General features: G+C 46.4%; 1 protein-coding gene across 2 annotated transcripts in view; it reads left to right on the top strand.

The window, feature by feature from the left end:
* Positions 1-17,887, top strand: part of METTL5 (methyltransferase 5, N6-adenosine) — a 500,731-nt gene that overhangs the window by 287,395 nt on the left and 195,449 nt on the right. For both annotated transcript variants that reach the window (XM_069616174.1, XM_069616175.1), the window contains one exon: positions 17,167-17,249. In XM_069616174.1, the coding sequence (XP_069472275.1) occupies positions 17,167-17,249 (83 nt within the window). The remainder of the gene's footprint in view (positions 1-17,166; positions 17,250-17,887) is intronic.

Here is a 17,887-nt window from a genome sequence, read left to right as displayed (position 1 = left end):
GAGCCGCGCGTATAGTCCCAGCGGGTGTAAGTCTCTTAGTGGAGGCTCTTGGGGGAGCAGGCGGGGGGCGCTGCGCTGTCACAGTGCAATGACAGTTAAGGCGTCCCAGCCCCCTCGCCTCCCACTCCTTACCTCTCGTCTTGGGTCGCATTGTAGGGCTCCCAGTATGCCGGTGCCAGCCCACGGCTGCGATCCGCCCCGCCGGTGCGCACAGACCACGACCCCAAACGCGTCTTGGGTGCCAGTTCACCAGCGCCGCAGTCCGCCGGGTCCCGGCTTTGCTTCCTACCCCGACTTGGTATGCTGCTGGCGACGCCGTTTCTCTCCTCATGCCTTTGGGCCGGCACTCTCGGAGGGCTACATGGCGTAGGTCACGGTGCTCATCCGTTGGCTACAGTTCGATCTCCCTCGCAGCGTGCACTGAACTCTTCCACCAACGCTCGCTGTACGGCCCAGGCAGTCTGAAAGTGAAGGCGGGCACTACCTCGGTCGAGCTCTGTTGATCTAGGGGTAGGGCTTGGCTGGTAGGGTGTTTAGTAGGAGGGCGCCATTTTCTCAGGCTCTCGGTCACTTGTCACACGGTGTGCAGCACCGGCAGGGTCCCGCAGCCGTCCGAGACTTTGGTCGATGGTGCTCCAGGCAATCCCCCACTCAAACAGTGATTTTTGCAGAAGTTTAGACAAAGCAAAGCTGTAAAATTGCGGCAGTATGTTGGACGGATCCATGGAGCTGCCTGAGACACATCTTCCTCACATGGCGGTTGGCCACGCCCCCACCCATGTTCGTTCTTAGTAGAGGGGATCACACACCGTTGTCAGATTTAGGAAAACATTCTCATTTGAGGACACAAGCACTATCTCCCACTGTGGACACAACCGTCAGAAATACGGACTCAACTACAGCCAAAGGGCATTAGTCAAAGGACATTCTTATGCAACCGACTCATACGAAGCAAAACAGAGCCTAGCATTTGAAGGCTTTCAGTATCTCATCTTTACCCCTTTACATCCATCGGACCTGGCTGCCTCCACAGAAAAATATAAAAATAATGGTTCCTTGTTAAGATGGATTCCTCAAATCTGGCCTGGTGCACAGATTTCAGGACGCCACCCCAGTTATATTGAACAGGGGAGCTCTGGGGGTTTAGCCAAACCTATGAAGATAAGCATGGAAGAGTGGTCAAGGCTAAGTCTCAGGAGACATGAGTGGGGTCAGCGGTCCGCAATGACATTCTCTGTTTATTGAATACCCAACAACACACTAAGAAAATGAATCAAACCGGTAATAATATCACACAACACTCTAAATATAAAACATATATACAGTCACTTTTGGTTATGAAAATATACAGAGTTCACCCTCACTCCTAAAAGGAAGTTAAGCAGTTAAGATAACCAGTCCACAGGAATAGTGAATAGAAACCCTCACTTTATCAGTCCAGCCCTAAATTGAATGTGGCCTTGTGCCCAAAAGTTCACATAGTTCTTTTAGGAGAGGGGACAAAGTTAGGAAATGTTCCTGTGGGGGTGAACACGGTTCCAGAAGACTTCTCAGGACTTTTACAGTTCTGTAAAGTACTTGTACTATCTTTTAGAACAGCTTTTTAAGTAAACGGTTAGAAAGCGATGGAATGTAATATAACAATGTTCTTCACAAACTTTATCATAGAGGAGATGGGGGAACCGGAAAGTATTGTGACTATTCACTGCCTGCACTCCGATTTTCACAAAGGAATTGACAGGTCAAATGGGGTTCGCTGGAGGTAGGTTTTCCCGCCATTGGATTCAGTAGCAGGTACCGATGCAGGGCTCTTAGGACACTCTGTCAGACCGAAGGAAGCTCGTTCCAGCAACAGTCGCCGCACACAGGCAACAATCGCCTCACCAGTCGCGAACAAAGGAAGCCTTTGAGAACAGGACCCGTCAATGCTGGAACCCTGAAACTTAGCAGGAAGGCGACTTGTAGGACTAATTGGAGACCACCGAAGTTTCGGGCCAAAACGCAGAACAGTGATGCTTCTGGCACATGTAAGGGTGCAGGAGATGGAGACGGACACACAGGTGGCATGATGATTGCTATAAACCTTTATTTTGTAAAGGTTTATAATACATTCAGAAAATAAAGAACAAACCTAACTTTCCCAATCTCTAAGAGGGGTTTCCCGGCTTCAACTAAAATACTAATGGTGTTTTCAGAATGCCCATATAAATCAAATAGTCAACCGTCCTGTGTGAAAACCCTACTCCTCTCACTTATACTTGAACCTAAACTAGAGATTTTATGTTCTTGATCCAGAAGAATGCCTCTGTTCTTCTGCACCGGCAATACAAGTTCATTTTCAGATTTGGTTTTTCTTAGGGGAATGGCTCCCTTCCCCAGTTCAAAACTGTTCTCCAGCACAAAAAAGGTATAGTTCAAACACGTCTTCTTGGCACCCACATTGCCTATGTCCTTGCACTCTGCCTCAGCAAGTTTTTATAATTGTGGCTACCAGGAGAATGACTCCCTCTTCTTGACATCTTAATTTAGCAGTTCAACACAGACAGGGGAGCGGTGATTTACTTCACCTGGTCCTGGTTACCAGGAGAATGACTCCCTTCTACTGGTATTTGGGCTTCACAGTTCAGTACAACAAGGGGGAATGCCTCCCTTCCTCTAGCCTCCTTTCTCTTGTTTGCACAGTTCAACAACACCAGGGGACATGCTTCCCTTCCCCTGGCTTCTTTTCTCTTGGTTACACAGTTCAACACCACCAGGGGGAATGACTCCCTTCCCCTAGCTTCTCTCTCACTTGTATAACACAGTTCAACACTACCGGGGGTTATGGCTCCCTTTCCCGGGCTTCTTTTTTGCTTTTAGGCTTCTCAACAATTGAGTTAATCTATTGATAGGGTCCGTGACCCGCCTGTGGCTCACTTGGTGTACTACCTTTCCAGGTACTGCCATGAGGAAGCTGGCTTGTAGTTTCCCTCTGTTTTGGGTGCGGTTCCCAGACCTGTACTTCTATGCTTCTTTGCTTCTGCGGACTTGGTTTACTCTCCTGCCAACTACTGCCACGAGAAATACAACTTGTGTTCTTTTCGTGATATGTGCCTTTAAGCTTGGGGGCCAGACCTATCCCTGCTTCTCTTTCACTCAGAGTTCGTATGCCAGTGCTTGAGTTCTAGATCTCTCCTTTTTATGTGGTTGCGCGGTAACACAAACCCTCTGGTACCCCCACCAGCCAGCCCATTCACTCCTGTACTTTCGGGACTTCTCTCGTGTGCTTCAGTCTGCCTCAGAGTTTGCCTTCGCTCGGTTCGAGTCTTTACAGGCTTTTGTGGGCTTCTCAAGCCCTCTGCAGTACGCATACTTGGTACCGACTGCTTGGTCCACCTTCCCTGCGAGATCGGGTTACTGCTTCGGCAAGGGTCCTTCAGCGTCAGACCCACTGGGGATGCCGTCTGCTCCTCTTTGGCATCTCAAACTTCAGTCACTTGAAGTTTCCATGCCAAGCAGCTTCCTGGTCCTCGGTTCCTCCTGGGATGACTGAGCAGCATTGTAAGTCATTTGTTGCTTCTTACTTGATCTTGCGTTCGATAACTAGAATGCTCAGTCAAGTTACATGGAGCGTTCTCTATGGCTCTGCACCCCCTCCTCGTCCTAGTACTTATCTGATATGCTTCCATTTGATCATCCCTAATCTTCCTCATCTCAGTATCTCTGAGACTCAGAAATTAGCAACGGCATATGGGAGTATTGGTAAAAGGGTGAGGATCTATAGCATATGGAGGTGTGTAGGGTGTTGGGTGAGGGATGTCCTAACGCGTTCTCCTGAGATATATGATATGATATGATATGATATGGCATTTGTAACGCGCCTATACACAAGTGTTTCAAGGCGCGACGAGGCAGGGAGGGGGGAACAAGGGGAAGACAGACAACGATCCTACTAGGCCAGGTGTCATTCAGACCGCGCAAGTGCAGGGGTAGGGAGAAGGGAAAAAGTGCAAGGGGAAGGGGGAGGGGGGGAGTGCAGTACAAATAAGTAGAATAGAAATAAAATAATAAATAAATAGGGCCAGCTTGTGGCAAGTGCAAGGTAAGTGCAGATGTTCTCCCTTGTCCCCAGAGGGGATGTCTCATCCCATGAGATCCTCTGGCTGAATACCACCCCAAGGGGACTTATCAGGTAGAGGCCTCACCAGCCTGGCCTCATGCAAAGGGGCTCCCCACTGGGGAGAAGTGACGACATCTTGTAATTCGTCACACACGGTAGCCCAACATGGAGCTGATCAGTCCCCTGGGTTGTCCAGGGACACTTCGAAGACTCCAGGCTGCAGGACTGTGAGAAGGCATTGAGACTGTTTGGTCCCACCAGTCCAAAGGGTCGAAGCACTGACAAGGGTCTTCTCTTTTAAGATCAGAAGTCCAGCAGGGCTTCACCAGGACAGCAGCAGGAAAGGTCTCCAGGCCTCTGCAGGATTCGTCCATGGGTCTATAGTCAGCTGCACAGCTAAGCTACACAGGATAAATGGCTCCTATTCTGATCTGCTGGAATGGCTGCAGGACTCTCTCTTCTTATGCTAAATCCAGGTGAGTGATCAAACCCAACCCTCCAATTGAAAAGTTTTGCCCCACTCATGCACACCAGCAGTGGTCCAATCAGGGGCCACTGTGGACCTGACTCATGCATGCACATTAAACATACTGGCACCAGTATGTGTATTGGGACGGGACAGTCCAAACCCACTTGCTGGGTCCACACACAAATGGCAAGCACAAGCCCACAAAACCAACTGCTTTCCCGGTCAAATGCATGACCATAAAAGGGAATTCCTGACCTGAGAAGGCAGGAAGAAGGCCAACAAACAAAATGGCCAAAGAACAAGCTAAAAATCTTGTGACACAGCCATCTTTGGTCACTAGCCACTGTTTGTAGCCAAATGCTGTGAACGCATTTGAGCACATGAAAAATATGGCAATAATTGTAAAAAGGTATCTGCTGCCACTAGCTTTTTTTTAGGCACATGTAAAAGTAACCACAAAACCCTTAATAAAATAGTCTAGGATGACACAAAAGTAACCCATTGTACTGCAGTGGAAGATGCTGGGTACAATGTTAAAAGGTTACCGAAACAGGTAACGTGTAAAAAGACAGAATGGAAACACAGCTGCCCAGTACTGACAGTTTGAAGGACTAGTCAGTTTCCCCATAACAAATGAGCAACCAGGCCAGGGAAGTGAAGCTAAAGGCTTCTTTTCTCTGTAAAAGGTCAGGACAGGTCATAAACAATAGAAAAATGTTTGGGGGTCCATAGAATACGGAGGGAAAGTTGCCTAAAAGATCAATCTTTCCTAACATTCTTTGGCTCCCCCTTTCCTTTCCCACTCCTGCATCCTATTTTTACACTTACTGACTCAATTAGACCATCCTTATTCCTCAGGCTTGATAGTTCCAGAAATCATATTCTGGAGTTAGCCCACTGGAACATTTAAAATACATCCGGGGGAATTGAGCTGTTTTACCTCCATCATCGGCTTGAGCACATGTCAGGACCCACACACACCCAATCAACCATCTTTATTCAGGAAAAGTTACAATATTCTGCCTTCCAGTTTATTGGTTGCACTTAAAACATAGCACTATGATATTGTTATATCGTGTACATAGGACCTATAACTAACTGGAACATCACTCCTTTTCAAGCATTCTCCACCGGACACCTCACCCTTATCATCTACTCTTACTAACCCACATCCCTCCCTGTCCCTCCAAATCACCTCTTTCTTGCACAGACTGGATCTGTTCCTCTTGATGGAACACAATGCGCCAGCCTTCAGACAATTCTAGGTGCTCAGAGACATCCGGAGTAATAATTTAGCTCTGTATGAATGCTCTATAACGTAACATTTACACACCTCACTCTTCCACTTAAATCCTACACTCATTAGTGAATCAGTTGGCAGTGAGTGTGAATGTGTGTAAATGTGTTTGCGTGGGCGATGTCTGTGGACATATGCGCTTGGGTGATTAATAGGATGTGCACATTTGCCCGTTAGGGGGTTTGTCAAAAGTCCAAGTTAGGTAAGACTTTAGAAGACTCACGCTTGGGAGACAGGACTCCAACTCTTAGTACAGGCCTGAACCACACAAGTATGTTGGTAGCAATGGCTGAGCAGCCAGGCTTATCTTATGTGGGAGAAAGGGCTGTAGGTGGTACAAAGAACTTAGAGTGTACGCGTAGGCCAAAGAAACACTGACACACTAAAGAAATATATAAAAATAATGGTTTATTTTATATATACCCTAAGGTAAGTATTTATTCGCAAGGTAAGTACTAGAACACACAATAAGTAACTTAAGCAAAACCAATGCATTATTCACAGTAAAAAAAAATCACTTTTGTAATACTTTTAGAATAGCAGTATGCAGTTCAAACGTAAGTAAAACGTTTGTAATAACTTTTCAGAATATCTGTTTCAGGTCAAATAAATGAAACAAAACCAACCCACGGTATGTAAATACTTGCAATTATTTCACAGAGGCCGAACTCTTTAGAAGTCCATCCCTATCTAGTTATGAGTGTCTCAGAGTCAGATTGGAGGGCAAAACAGGTAAGGCACAGCTGCAGAAAGTTCCAGAGGATGTCTTCTGTAGCAAGTAAGTAGCCGTCTTTGTTAGAAAAAAGGGTCAGGGACTTTGTAGAAGGCTCCCTGAAGGCATAGTGAACGTGTATGGGCGAACTCCATAACACCCGAATCAGCAACACAGGGGCAGCAAGACAACTCTAGGTAAGTTCTACCTTGAGTTTCACAGTACCTTATAAGTGAAGAAGAGTGTGCAGCACAACGCCTTCACGATGCAGCAGCAGTAGACCTCGTCACTGGATTCCTGGTCAGGCAGACAAAAAGAGGGACACTGGAATGGATCTCGCAGCAGCAGCAGCCGAGTGAAGAGGCTCTCTGCAAAATATTCTTCTCAGTTCTGTGGTTTTGGTGCCTTTTGGGAAGCACCAGTGAAGAATGATTACCGCCTGGCCGATTCGTCTCACTTTCTCGTCCAGGACTCTCGTGAGGGACTTCAAGGAGTGGAATCTTGCTACTGGAGGTCCAGATGGAGTCCACCAAAGCTTTGGGAGGATTCGATCTTTGGAAGATAGTGCACTGCACAGTGGCCACAGGTTCCAGGGTATTGGCGGTTTGCAGCCCGTGAAGGTCAGAGCTCGTTGTGGGATCGCTTGAAATGCAGGCTGTCTCAAGACTGAGTGGGAGTGGCTGAGGACATCTCTCCTCTTCCTCCTTGTCAGTTCTTCTGTTCCAGCAGTCAGCTTGTCTTCAGCCTCACGATCCATGCCTTTTATGCAGGAACCTAGCCAATCGGCACCATGCACCATTCAAACTCTGGGTGGTGGCTGTCCTTCCAGGACAGCCAGCCCCCCAGTTGGAAATGGTTCCAGGCAGGCACACCAGAAGACAAAGAACAGCGGATGTTCAGACCCCTCCTCCCAGTTTCCTGCCCTCACAGACATGCTGGAGCCTTGGTGAGCTTCACAAAAGATTCCCATTGAAGACAAAAGTCAAAGCACGGCCTCCCCCACGCAGCACGGCAGAAGAATGACCAAGAAGAGGCAAGCAAAAAATAAATAGCAAAACAAGAACAGTCACCATCCATTCAGGTTTGCTTGTCACTGTAACCAAAAAGTTACAGGAGCAGTGAGAAAGGGGATACAGTGTAACCCCTCAGCACTCCAGATAAGGTAGGGTGTGCTGATCTCGCAATATAAAAGATATGAAGGATACAAATATCTCCCTATAACAAAAAATAAAAAGGAAAGCCAAAGGGGCTCCCAGCCACACTGCACAGAGAGTGCTGTGTGTACCAAAATTCAATGACAGATGCCATTGGGCAAAAGAATGAATGAGTGCGCAAAAAGGTTCCCACTCACTCAGGGGAACAGACCAAAAATCCATAAGCACAGCAAAAAGTGCTGGGGACTCGCATGTAGAGGATTGAGCATTAAAATGAAAGACTACCTAAAAGTGCTGGTTTGTATGCGTGCAGTGAGCAGCGGTAGGAGGGCTTCTTTTAACGGAAGCCATACTATACAGAAATGTATGGCACTGCAGACGGGAAGTGCTGTTCTCCGCTAAAGTGTTTAGTTTGATAGATTTAAGCTCTAGTGGTTGTGCAAAACAACCACTCGGGCTGCATTCAGACCAAGCCCTTGTACAAATGGGAACTGCTTGAATAATAGCTTGGGCTAGTTTATTGGCCAAGCAGTTGTACAAGAACCATTTGCTTGCAGAATTTTCAGAGACCTAACTAATTTCTCCCATGAATAAGTCGCCATAATCGTTCATCATCTCCAAAATATTAGAGGACATTTAGTTGCAAATCGTGTTTGTCTGGGGAAGTAACTAAATTTGGTCTTTAAAACATTCTCTTTTAGGCTGCATGGCATTCACTTTAACATATGCACTATCAGTGCTGCCAGCCTAATGAGTTACTCCTCGCTTTTTAGTCCCCAACCCTTTACATTTTGTCTATTGAAGGTTTGCTTTTCTGTGAAAGTTCCTAGTGTTCAAAGTGTTTTTGGCTAAAAAGCTAGGAATGGTCTAGGAATGGTTTAGAATATCGAACATGGCATGGGCCCACCTCCCACTTGTGTACCATGCAAGTAGAAAGCATTACAGTGCGGCTGAGGAGAAACATTTGTATTGTGATTAGTGTGTGTGGTTACTTGAGGAAGTGCTTCAATGAGGTTTGCTAGACCTTTTTAAAGTCGTGGGTGCTGTGTGTGTTAGTTTGTTTTCCGAGTGTGAGTATGCACACATAGCGATTCTGTGCATGGGAGTTCATTTAGGTGGTTGGTACTGCCTGTGTTCTGTGTTTGAGAGTGTGCTTCCTGTAAGAAACCTGAGGGTATTCCCCCAAGCAGACCTCGAGAATCCCTTATTCAGGTGGCCAGGGAAGGGCTGGCGCTCTCAGATCCCAACCCTGGGGGTCGGTGAGGGAGGATCATCTGGGAAGGGGAGCCCGGGGTTATGCTCGGGGTTATGCCCCAGGTGAGACGCGGTATTACACCGTGGAATAAGATGAAATACCTGACACAGTTATAGGCTGTTCCAAATCAACCTCCCTTCCACCGAATAAATCTCCCTTACCAGAATCCAACAACCCCTCTGTATATGGTAAATCCCCTAAGAACCCAAACCTTGATGCACTAGGAAACTACATCTCCCAGAACCCCTGTTTTCCCGGCGCGTACCTGCGTACTCCCTGTCATTTTCCCCGTCCCTCCGATTATAATTTCACAAATTGCCAGTCCGCTTTAGCCCAACACCATCCCCCCTATTCATTTCACAAACCATGCAAATCTCATATTTCCAAATTCATCAAACCCCCCTTTTCAGACATGAACACTTTCTCACACTGTGAAAGATAACAGACTAACACCAGAGCCGTTTACATGACATGTCCCAACACAAAGATCAGGCAGAGTCAGGCCATTGCTGATACCTATACACACCTGACTGCCCTTTTTCCCCACAGGGATAAAAGACGAAGCACAAGAGCACATTTCGAGCAAGGCCGAACGCATGAGGAAACGGCCATTCCGGACCGAGAGTTTAAACGGAGGAGAAAGACAGCGAGACCTGGAGGGACGACTAGGAGGGAATTGCCTCTGCCCTTTTCAACTCAGACCTGCAAAGCCTCCGAAAGGGAAATCATAAGCCCAGGAAGTCCAGCTGGCGTGTGGTTTGACAGGTGTCAGCGGCACACAGGGCCCTCCCACACCGATAGCCAAAGCAGGGAGAAGCGCTTGCCGCCGTGGTGCTGTCCTTGACTCCCGAGACAAGAAGCTCCAACAGTTCAGCACTGCCGGTGAGTCAGAGAAGTCTGATAGTAAACCGAACTGTGCTGGGCCCAACGGTGAAGGCGGCATCATTGTTGAACAAAGAACATGTAAAAGAAACCGTAGTAAAAGGTCCAGAAGCAGAGTGATCCGGTGCCGCCGGGGTGATCCTTCAAAGGACTTTTGACTGGAGCATTTTGTGCTCTGTTGTTTTGTTGAAACTACTAGAAGCAAGAGGCCTTAGGAGAGGCTGGAGTGAAGTGTCGAAGTGGTCCTACGAGGGTTGAGAAAAACCCCTTGAACACTCAAAAGTCTTTGACACATTGAGGAAAACTGAGTGAACTGTGAAATTGGCAAATGTGAACCCGACTGAGGGATACCTACAAATCAGAGTAACCACTGACACACCCGAGAACAAGGTATTAATAGAATTGTGTGAAGCCTGACTGTGAGCTGAGACCCGAACTTAGGTAAAGGGAAGAACCTAATGGGTCTTGTGAACTGTGGCAAGTGTGAACCCGACGGAGGGATGCCAGGAGAAAGCTAGGGGAAGGATACGCCTACTTTCAGATATGATTGTGAACTTTGATATGGACAAATGTGAACCCGACAGAGGGATACCTGCGAAGACATTGAGACTTTTTCGATGTTACGTTTTGAATGAAAGGCTGTAGTGAACCCGACTGAGGAATGCTAACTTTGCAAGAAGGATCAGAGCCCGGCTGAGTGGGATCCAAGGGGCGAAGAGCAATCGCCCAACGTGAAAGATTACAAAAGGAACTTTTGTTTGTTTATTGTTTATGGTCCAGCAGACCTTCTAAGGCAAGAGACTTTACAGGAAAGAGTCTTGCCCCTAGAAGGTCCTGGCATCGTTGAGAGGAACTGCAACCTTGTGCTGGCGAGGACCACGAGTGTGCTGTGCTCAAAGGTCCTGCATTGTTCTGTGCTAAAAACATGGGGAAGGGAGACCCCAGCCATACCATCCTGACTTACCATTTGGTGAACACTTCTTTCTTTTCTTGTGAACATTATCCCACACTATTTTGTAACTTAGTTGTAAGGATTGGCAATAGTTTATTTTAGTATAGGCCTTTTTTAGTTGACAAGACGCCACTAGGACTGCCTTATTATTATTTGATGGTCGTAGCTTGCTCCCACCTTAGCTTTAGTTGTAGATCAGGTGTTTTTCTCACCCATTATGTAATTTAATAAACACCATTGGACTGTGATGACTTGTTTCTGTCTTTACTGTTGCCACCATGAGTTCCTTACATTCCTTATAAAAGACACTGTGAGGGTTGCTGAGATCTGTTTGGAGAAGTTATGTTTTTAAACCCATAGCCTGCTCTGTTATCTCATTATCTGGCTGAATCACAGAGTCTTGACCTGAACACTGTTAAAATGAATTTCTAGAATCTAGCCTGCTGGCAGATTCTGGGAGGCCACCCTAATTATAGTGAACAGGGTAACTCTGAGAGGTTAGCTAAAACCCAATCAAGGTAAACGTGAAGAGCAGTCAAGGCTATTCTCAGGAGAGTGGGAGTGGGTTCAGGCTTGCACAAAGAGTCCACACAGTGAAGCAAACAATAATGCAATTTAAACGGGTACATGCAAAAATGCTGTATTTATTTTAGGCCCAAAACACACACTAGGAAATGAAACAAGCTGGTGATATCACACAACACTCAATTACAAAACATATATACAGTCACCTTTATGTACTTAGGCATGCATTCAATAACTAAGACAACACAAATAAGATAAGTAGTGATGCAGTAGAATGAAACCAATTGGCAAGAATGATACCCTAACTTAATAAATCCAATCCCTATGATGTATAGGGCCTTGTTCCCAAAGGTCTCGAAGCTTCTTAGGAAAAAGGGTCTGATGTAGGAAGAGTTCTTGTGTTGGTGAAAATAGAAGATATTCAACAAAGTTACAGGTAGGTAAAATAAATTCCTATCTTTTTGATACAGGCTTTCAGATTAGACGATCAAAAAGTGATGGAATGGAATAACCTAAGTTTATTCAAAGGAGAACAAGGGGAGGTGAATGCATTGCAATTACTTACCCTCCTGACTATGATTTTCCCAGATGACTAGGTGGGTAGACTGAGGTGCTGTAGGGGGGGCGCTGCAAGTAGATTTCCCCGATTTTGGTTCCAATGAGAGGTGCCCAGGAGCTGCGGGTGCAAGGATTCTTCCGTTCCAGAAGCTGAGTGCAACCCTTTGAGTAGAAGAAATGCAGAAGGCACTGAATCAGACTTCTTCAGGGCACTTCACCAGACGGGGGAAGGTGAGTTCCAGTAACGGCTACCGCACACAGGCGACAGCAGGTGTCCTTCCAGAGCAGGCTCCCTTGAAGCTGGGAGGCAGTAATTTGGCAGGCAGGCGACTTATGCCACCCGCTGGAGACCACCGAAGTTCCGGTGACGAATGTGGAACAGGGATAATTCTACTGAGGTAGCCCTTTGGAGAGCTGGTCAGTACACCAGGTGGTCCAGGGACACTTCTGAAGGCTCAGGACGGCTGGAACCTCGAGCATGCGTCTGTTACGCTCACCTGGTCTCTGCGGGGGCGTTGGGGCACGGTTAGAGCCATCCCTACGCTCTTCTCCCCTGTATTGGCTGTCTTCCCCAGCTGCTGCAGAGTATACTGTTCTGGATGCTGGTATTGCCCCTGGGAGGAGATGAGAGGCAATGGGAATGGCGTGGAGGTGTTAGGAATTCCCTCGACCCTTTTGTGCCAAAACGTAGTGCGCAAGAGTTTTCCCATGCAAGCTCACCTGTTATTTTGTAATGCTGAGCTCCCCGTCCTGCTTCCTACAGAAGGGACGCGTAGAGTGGGCATAGTTGCTTCACTGACCCACGAAATTGGCGATCCAGACCAGCTGCGACCAATCCACTTGGAAGGTAAGTCTTTGGTTATGGCTATTGTTCGTTTATAATAATGTCTTTGGCAGTGAGTCTTTTGACTTGATGGTAAGTAATGATAATTCTTGCATTGTCTCTGCTCTTCCCTATAGGTGTGAAGATGGTAGATCGGAAAGCGTGGAGCGGATCCGGGGATTCTCTTGAGGATGATGGGACTCTCAAAGTCAACAGGTAAGCTGGCCGTTATAATGGAATTCAAGCCTCAGGTATCGTGCGTCCAAGAGTTCGTTATTTATAAGATTTCTAACCTGGTGTGTGTCTTTCCCATTGTAGGAGCGGTCTGATGGCGTGGAGCAGAGTTTGGATGCTTAAAGGCAGTTCCGCGGCGTCGGATGAAGATACCGTGATGAAGAGGAGATGAAGCGAAGCTCCCACGTCGCTGGAGGTCCGGATCGGGTGAGGAAAGGCTCTAACTCTGATGGCAATGGAATGCAGGTAGGATGCGCGCACAGCGATGGAGCGGCTGGAATCGGGTAATGTGCGCCGCCAGCGATGGAGCGGCTGTGCGCCTTCAGCGATGGAGCGGCTGGAATCGGGTAGGTGCGCCTTCAGCGATGGAGCGGCTGCAATCAGGTAGGTGCGCCTTCAGCAATGGAGCTGCAGGATTCGGGTAAGATGGTCTTCAGAGATGGAGTAACAGGAATCAAGGTGAGGAACAGCGGTAAGCGTCACGCTGCAAAGCAGAATAACGCGAAGCGAGGGCATGTGGTTGGGCTGGCCTTGTATAGGCTGGCTCTGGCCCCTCCCTTTGGCCCCGCCTTGTGGCTCCACCTTGCCCCTCGCAAGGTCTCTGACACGTGCCTCCCAATAATGTTCTATGGCCACGTCCGGCCCTGATGCACGTGCCTTAGGCACAGGGTGTGCAAAGCACACCTTTCTATGAGCCTGGCGCCAGAGGCGCCAGGACTGGGTCCATTTGGACCTTGGGAGTGATGAAGCCAATGGCCATGACAGCGTCAAGGGTTCAAGCACCACTCAGAGCCTTCGCAGATCAGGTAGTCCAGCAAGGATTTACCGGGCCAAAAACAGGAAGGGATGCTGGGCCTCTTCGGAAGCCATCCACGGATCTTCAGTCGGCTGCACGTCTGCACAGGATACTTGGCTCCAACGCTGATCTGAAGCAATGGCTGCAGGAGTCCTCTCTTTAGCCTAAATCCTGACTGGAAGCAAGTCTAAGCTAACCAATGATAAGTATCTGCACCTTAAAAACAGCCAGCACTGGTCCAGTCAGGGACCACGGTGGGTTTCACTCATGCCACACACCTAGACTTTCAGGCACTATGGATGCGGAGTGGGTCAAGACGCTCCCTCCCCTTCCTGGACCAAGCACACACAGTCATCACTATCCCAAAAAAGCAGAAGCTTGCCCGGGCAAGTGCATCACCTTATGTGATTTCCAGACCTGCGAAGGCAGGAAGAAGGACACACAATAATATGGCCAAAGAACAAGCAAAGAATCTTGTGGCATGGCCATTTTACGTCGCTAGCTACGTTAAATAGCCATATGTGGTAAACGTGAATGTGCACACTAGAAATAACGTTAACATTGTAAACATGTAATTGATGCCACCAGCTTGTCTTTAGGCACTGTGACGATTAGAGAAAAGTCATCCCTTCTACCCACATGGCATGCTCTCAAATAGCAGAAACTGCTAAACATTAAAACTGTGACGAGGAAACTCTTCAGAGATGCCATGATCTTATAGGGAAATGATACATCCCTTTAATTCAGAATCACCAATCCACTGGGACGAGGACATTTACTAATGTACACTCAATGAGCCAGAGGACAAAGGGAGAAGAACTCGGATGTCACCCGGGGAGCCCCGAACTGTGTGACACCTGCAGGAAGCAGAAATCAGGAAACCTGCGAGATACAAACTTGCTTAAGATTGTCAGATGGGATGCCAGAGCTACGGCAAACCCAAAGTCTGAGAAGCCAGCAGGGCAGTAGGCCATGAATAGGTGGTGGCGAGACCACAGAATAGGATCCGTGGTGGACTACGGGTCTGCAGAACTTCACCAATACTGCTGACAACGTGGAGCCACCGGGTGTCTGGTTAATCATCCGAGCACCAGTACACCACAAAGAGATGAGAAACCACAAGGGGAAGAGGGACCACGAGGAAGCAGATGCCAACAAAGAGAAGCTACCAGCGCTCCATGACAAATGAGAAAGATTCAGAGGAACCAGACTCCAGTATCCATTCCCCTTCAAAACTGAAGATAACAAGAGGATGGGAGTTTCGGGAGGCCTCGGCGAGGGAATCTTTATACCGTAAAGCCACCTTGTTTCAGTAACAGTTATGACACAAAGTTACCCTTGAAGCAAACAAAAGTAAAATGTAATAATACCAAAGAATGTGTAATTGAAAAGGAGACTAAAGGGAGAGAAGAACCAGTGATCAGGATATCCTGGGAAAAGGGAAAAAGAGGCAAGGTTCGACTTGAACCCGATTAAACTTAAAAAGTGATAATACAACAGAGAGCATTATTGAAAAGCTGAATATAGGAAGACCAGAAACAGAGATCATAATACCATGGGAAAAGGGGGAAATAGTACAGCAGATTCAAGGTCAAATAGACCAAAGTGGTGAACTGAGCTATCAAAGTCCAGGTGGGATAGCCCACCCGAACAACAAGCTTATACAGGGAAACGTTGAGAATCACAAACAGAAGTATAAAACTTGTAAGAAAGCCCTAAAGAGGATTCCCAGAGATCACCAGCCTATTTGAAGAGTTGCAGGGTCTGATCGAAGAAATAACAAGAAGCTATTAAGGATCCTGTATTAATCCAGACCATAGTCTAGTACCAATCTAGACTGGTACTAGAATTATCCTAAGGAGAAGGGAGTCATTCTCCGAGTCTAAGTTAGTTTATATAGTGGTAGGATCAATTAGGATCGTTTGGACAGTGTACTTATTTGGACTCTCACGACAGACGGACGAGCACCTTAGTAAGATCACCCATAGAGATAGGGAAAGTTAGGTCTTATTATTCTTACTTTAATAAAATATCATGAACGATGTCCTCTAAGAGTCTGTCTCCTTCTGACTCGCCACAGCACTCTTAAAAGTAACCAGAAATCCTAAGTGTTCAAGACTAGAGTGATAAAAACGTATCCCCACGACACTGCATTGTAAGATGCTTTGTGCACTGTTAAAATGTTACCAAAATGGTAAAAAGACAAAATGGAAACATAGTTCCCCTTACTGATAGTCTGAAGGACTGATCAGTTTCCCCATAACAATATGAGCAAAAGACCAGGGTAGTGAAGCTGAAGGCTTCATATCCCTCTACAAAGTCAGGACAGGTTCAAAAACAAAAGCAAACCGTTTGGGGTGGGGGCATAGAATGTGGAGGGAGAATTGCCAAAAGAGATCACTGTAGAAAGTGTACCAAAAAGTTGAAGTTTCCCTCTTCTAAAATGTTTTTTAAGAGCAATACTTAACTGTAGTACTTTTTATGCTGCTCCATTTTCAGATACGTTTGCCAAATCCTCAGCATATCTGGTTAACAGTTTTAAGGTGGGGTTTTAGTGACAGTAATGTCACTTTTGCAACAATTACTTTTTTAACCCTGTCCACCCAAATGTGTTTACGCTTGTTGTCACTCTTGGTAGGGTTCTGCAGGTTACAGATAGACAAGCAGCTACCTCATCCGCTTACTCCAGTGTATGCAGGATACATGACTTTGGGAAATGGGCACCCTCGACAGGGAACGGGAAATGGGCACCCTTCACTGGAAACCCAGTTATGATTAAGACATTTGGATAATAAATCTTCCAGCCTCACAGAACTAATTGAGCCGCATTCAGAAATCTGTTTGATTTACACCTGTTCACATCCAGATATAATGAAACATTGTTGACCACCTTCATCAACTATATTGTGATGCTGGAAATAATAAGAACATATTGTTCTGTAAATTTCTTGGTCCTAGTGGCAGGATCTCTTCTTCCTCATGTTCCATTTAGGCCATTGGCGAGGATGCAGACTTACTGCATCTGGGTATGTGTAACTTTGAGCTATAAACTCTCCTTTTCTGAATTCAGGTTTTTGAAAAATTATTTCTGCAGTAGGTATGTATTTCTGAAACATTTGTTGCAGTATCCAGTTCTCAGAACCCAGATAATAAGGCAGCTTTGTTGTTACATTTCATGGACATTCTGATCAAACATTGCATCTTAGCCCTATGAATAAATCAGAGTTGAAAGCTTCTTAGATTAAGTTCTTTTCACGCATTAATCTGTGGCAGCTACAATGTAATTTTAAAACATATTTCCATCTCCTTGAAATCATCACGCATGCTCTTCTTGCATACTTGAACATATTTCATAAAATGTAAAGTTTGTTCAGCTAAGTATTCTACAAGAAGTAATTTCATTTTTTTAGGCATGGATATGACGTTCCTCAAGAGCGCTCTGCAGATCGCGAGAACAGCGGTATATTCTCTTCACAAAACGTCCACTCGAAATGTAAGTTTAATGAGCTTCTGGTTACATTTATCTAATGAAGCCATTGCCATATCATTCTCTGTAAATAAAAACATGTAAGCAATGCTTTCAATTGAATTACAATTCTTAAGGAAAAAGTGTAGTGTTTGTTTATTTATTTGTATTGGGCACCAGACCCGGGGGTATTGGGGCGCGAAGGCAGAAAGAGGGTTGTTCAACTTAGGTTACATGTTACAAATAAACAAGGAATACAGCTGCGGTTACAGTGCTGTAGACATGTGGTGTCAAAGGATCATATAAGGATGTACAATAGGCTTACAAGAATGCCGAGTTGACAGATTAATTGAACAGAGCACATATACAGAATATACATGAGATCCCAAATGGCAGTAGCGCAAGGTTAAACATCATGAACTTTTAGCCATTGGATCAGGTTGGATCTGAATTGCTGGTACGGGAGATCTTCCCTTAAATCAGTTGGGAGGGAGTTCCACAGTTGTGCTGCTTTGACAGCGAAGCTGCTCCCGCCAGATTTGGTGAGTTTAAATCTGGGTACTAACAGGAGGTTAGAGTTGGCTTTTCATAAGGGACGGGAGGCTGTTTGTCTGGTGAATCTATCTATGAGGTATTGCGGGGCTGCATGGTTGAGGCATTTATGG

The sequence above is a fragment of the Ambystoma mexicanum genome, chromosome 9 (genome assembly GCF_040938575.1).
Source record: "Ambystoma mexicanum isolate Mex_15411 chromosome 9, UKY_AmexF1_1, whole genome shotgun sequence".
In the NCBI taxonomy this organism is placed as follows: domain Eukaryota; kingdom Metazoa; phylum Chordata; class Amphibia; order Caudata; family Ambystomatidae; genus Ambystoma; species Ambystoma mexicanum.
Note: the sequence above shows the minus strand (reverse complement) of the source record. Positions and strands in the feature narration are given on the sequence as shown.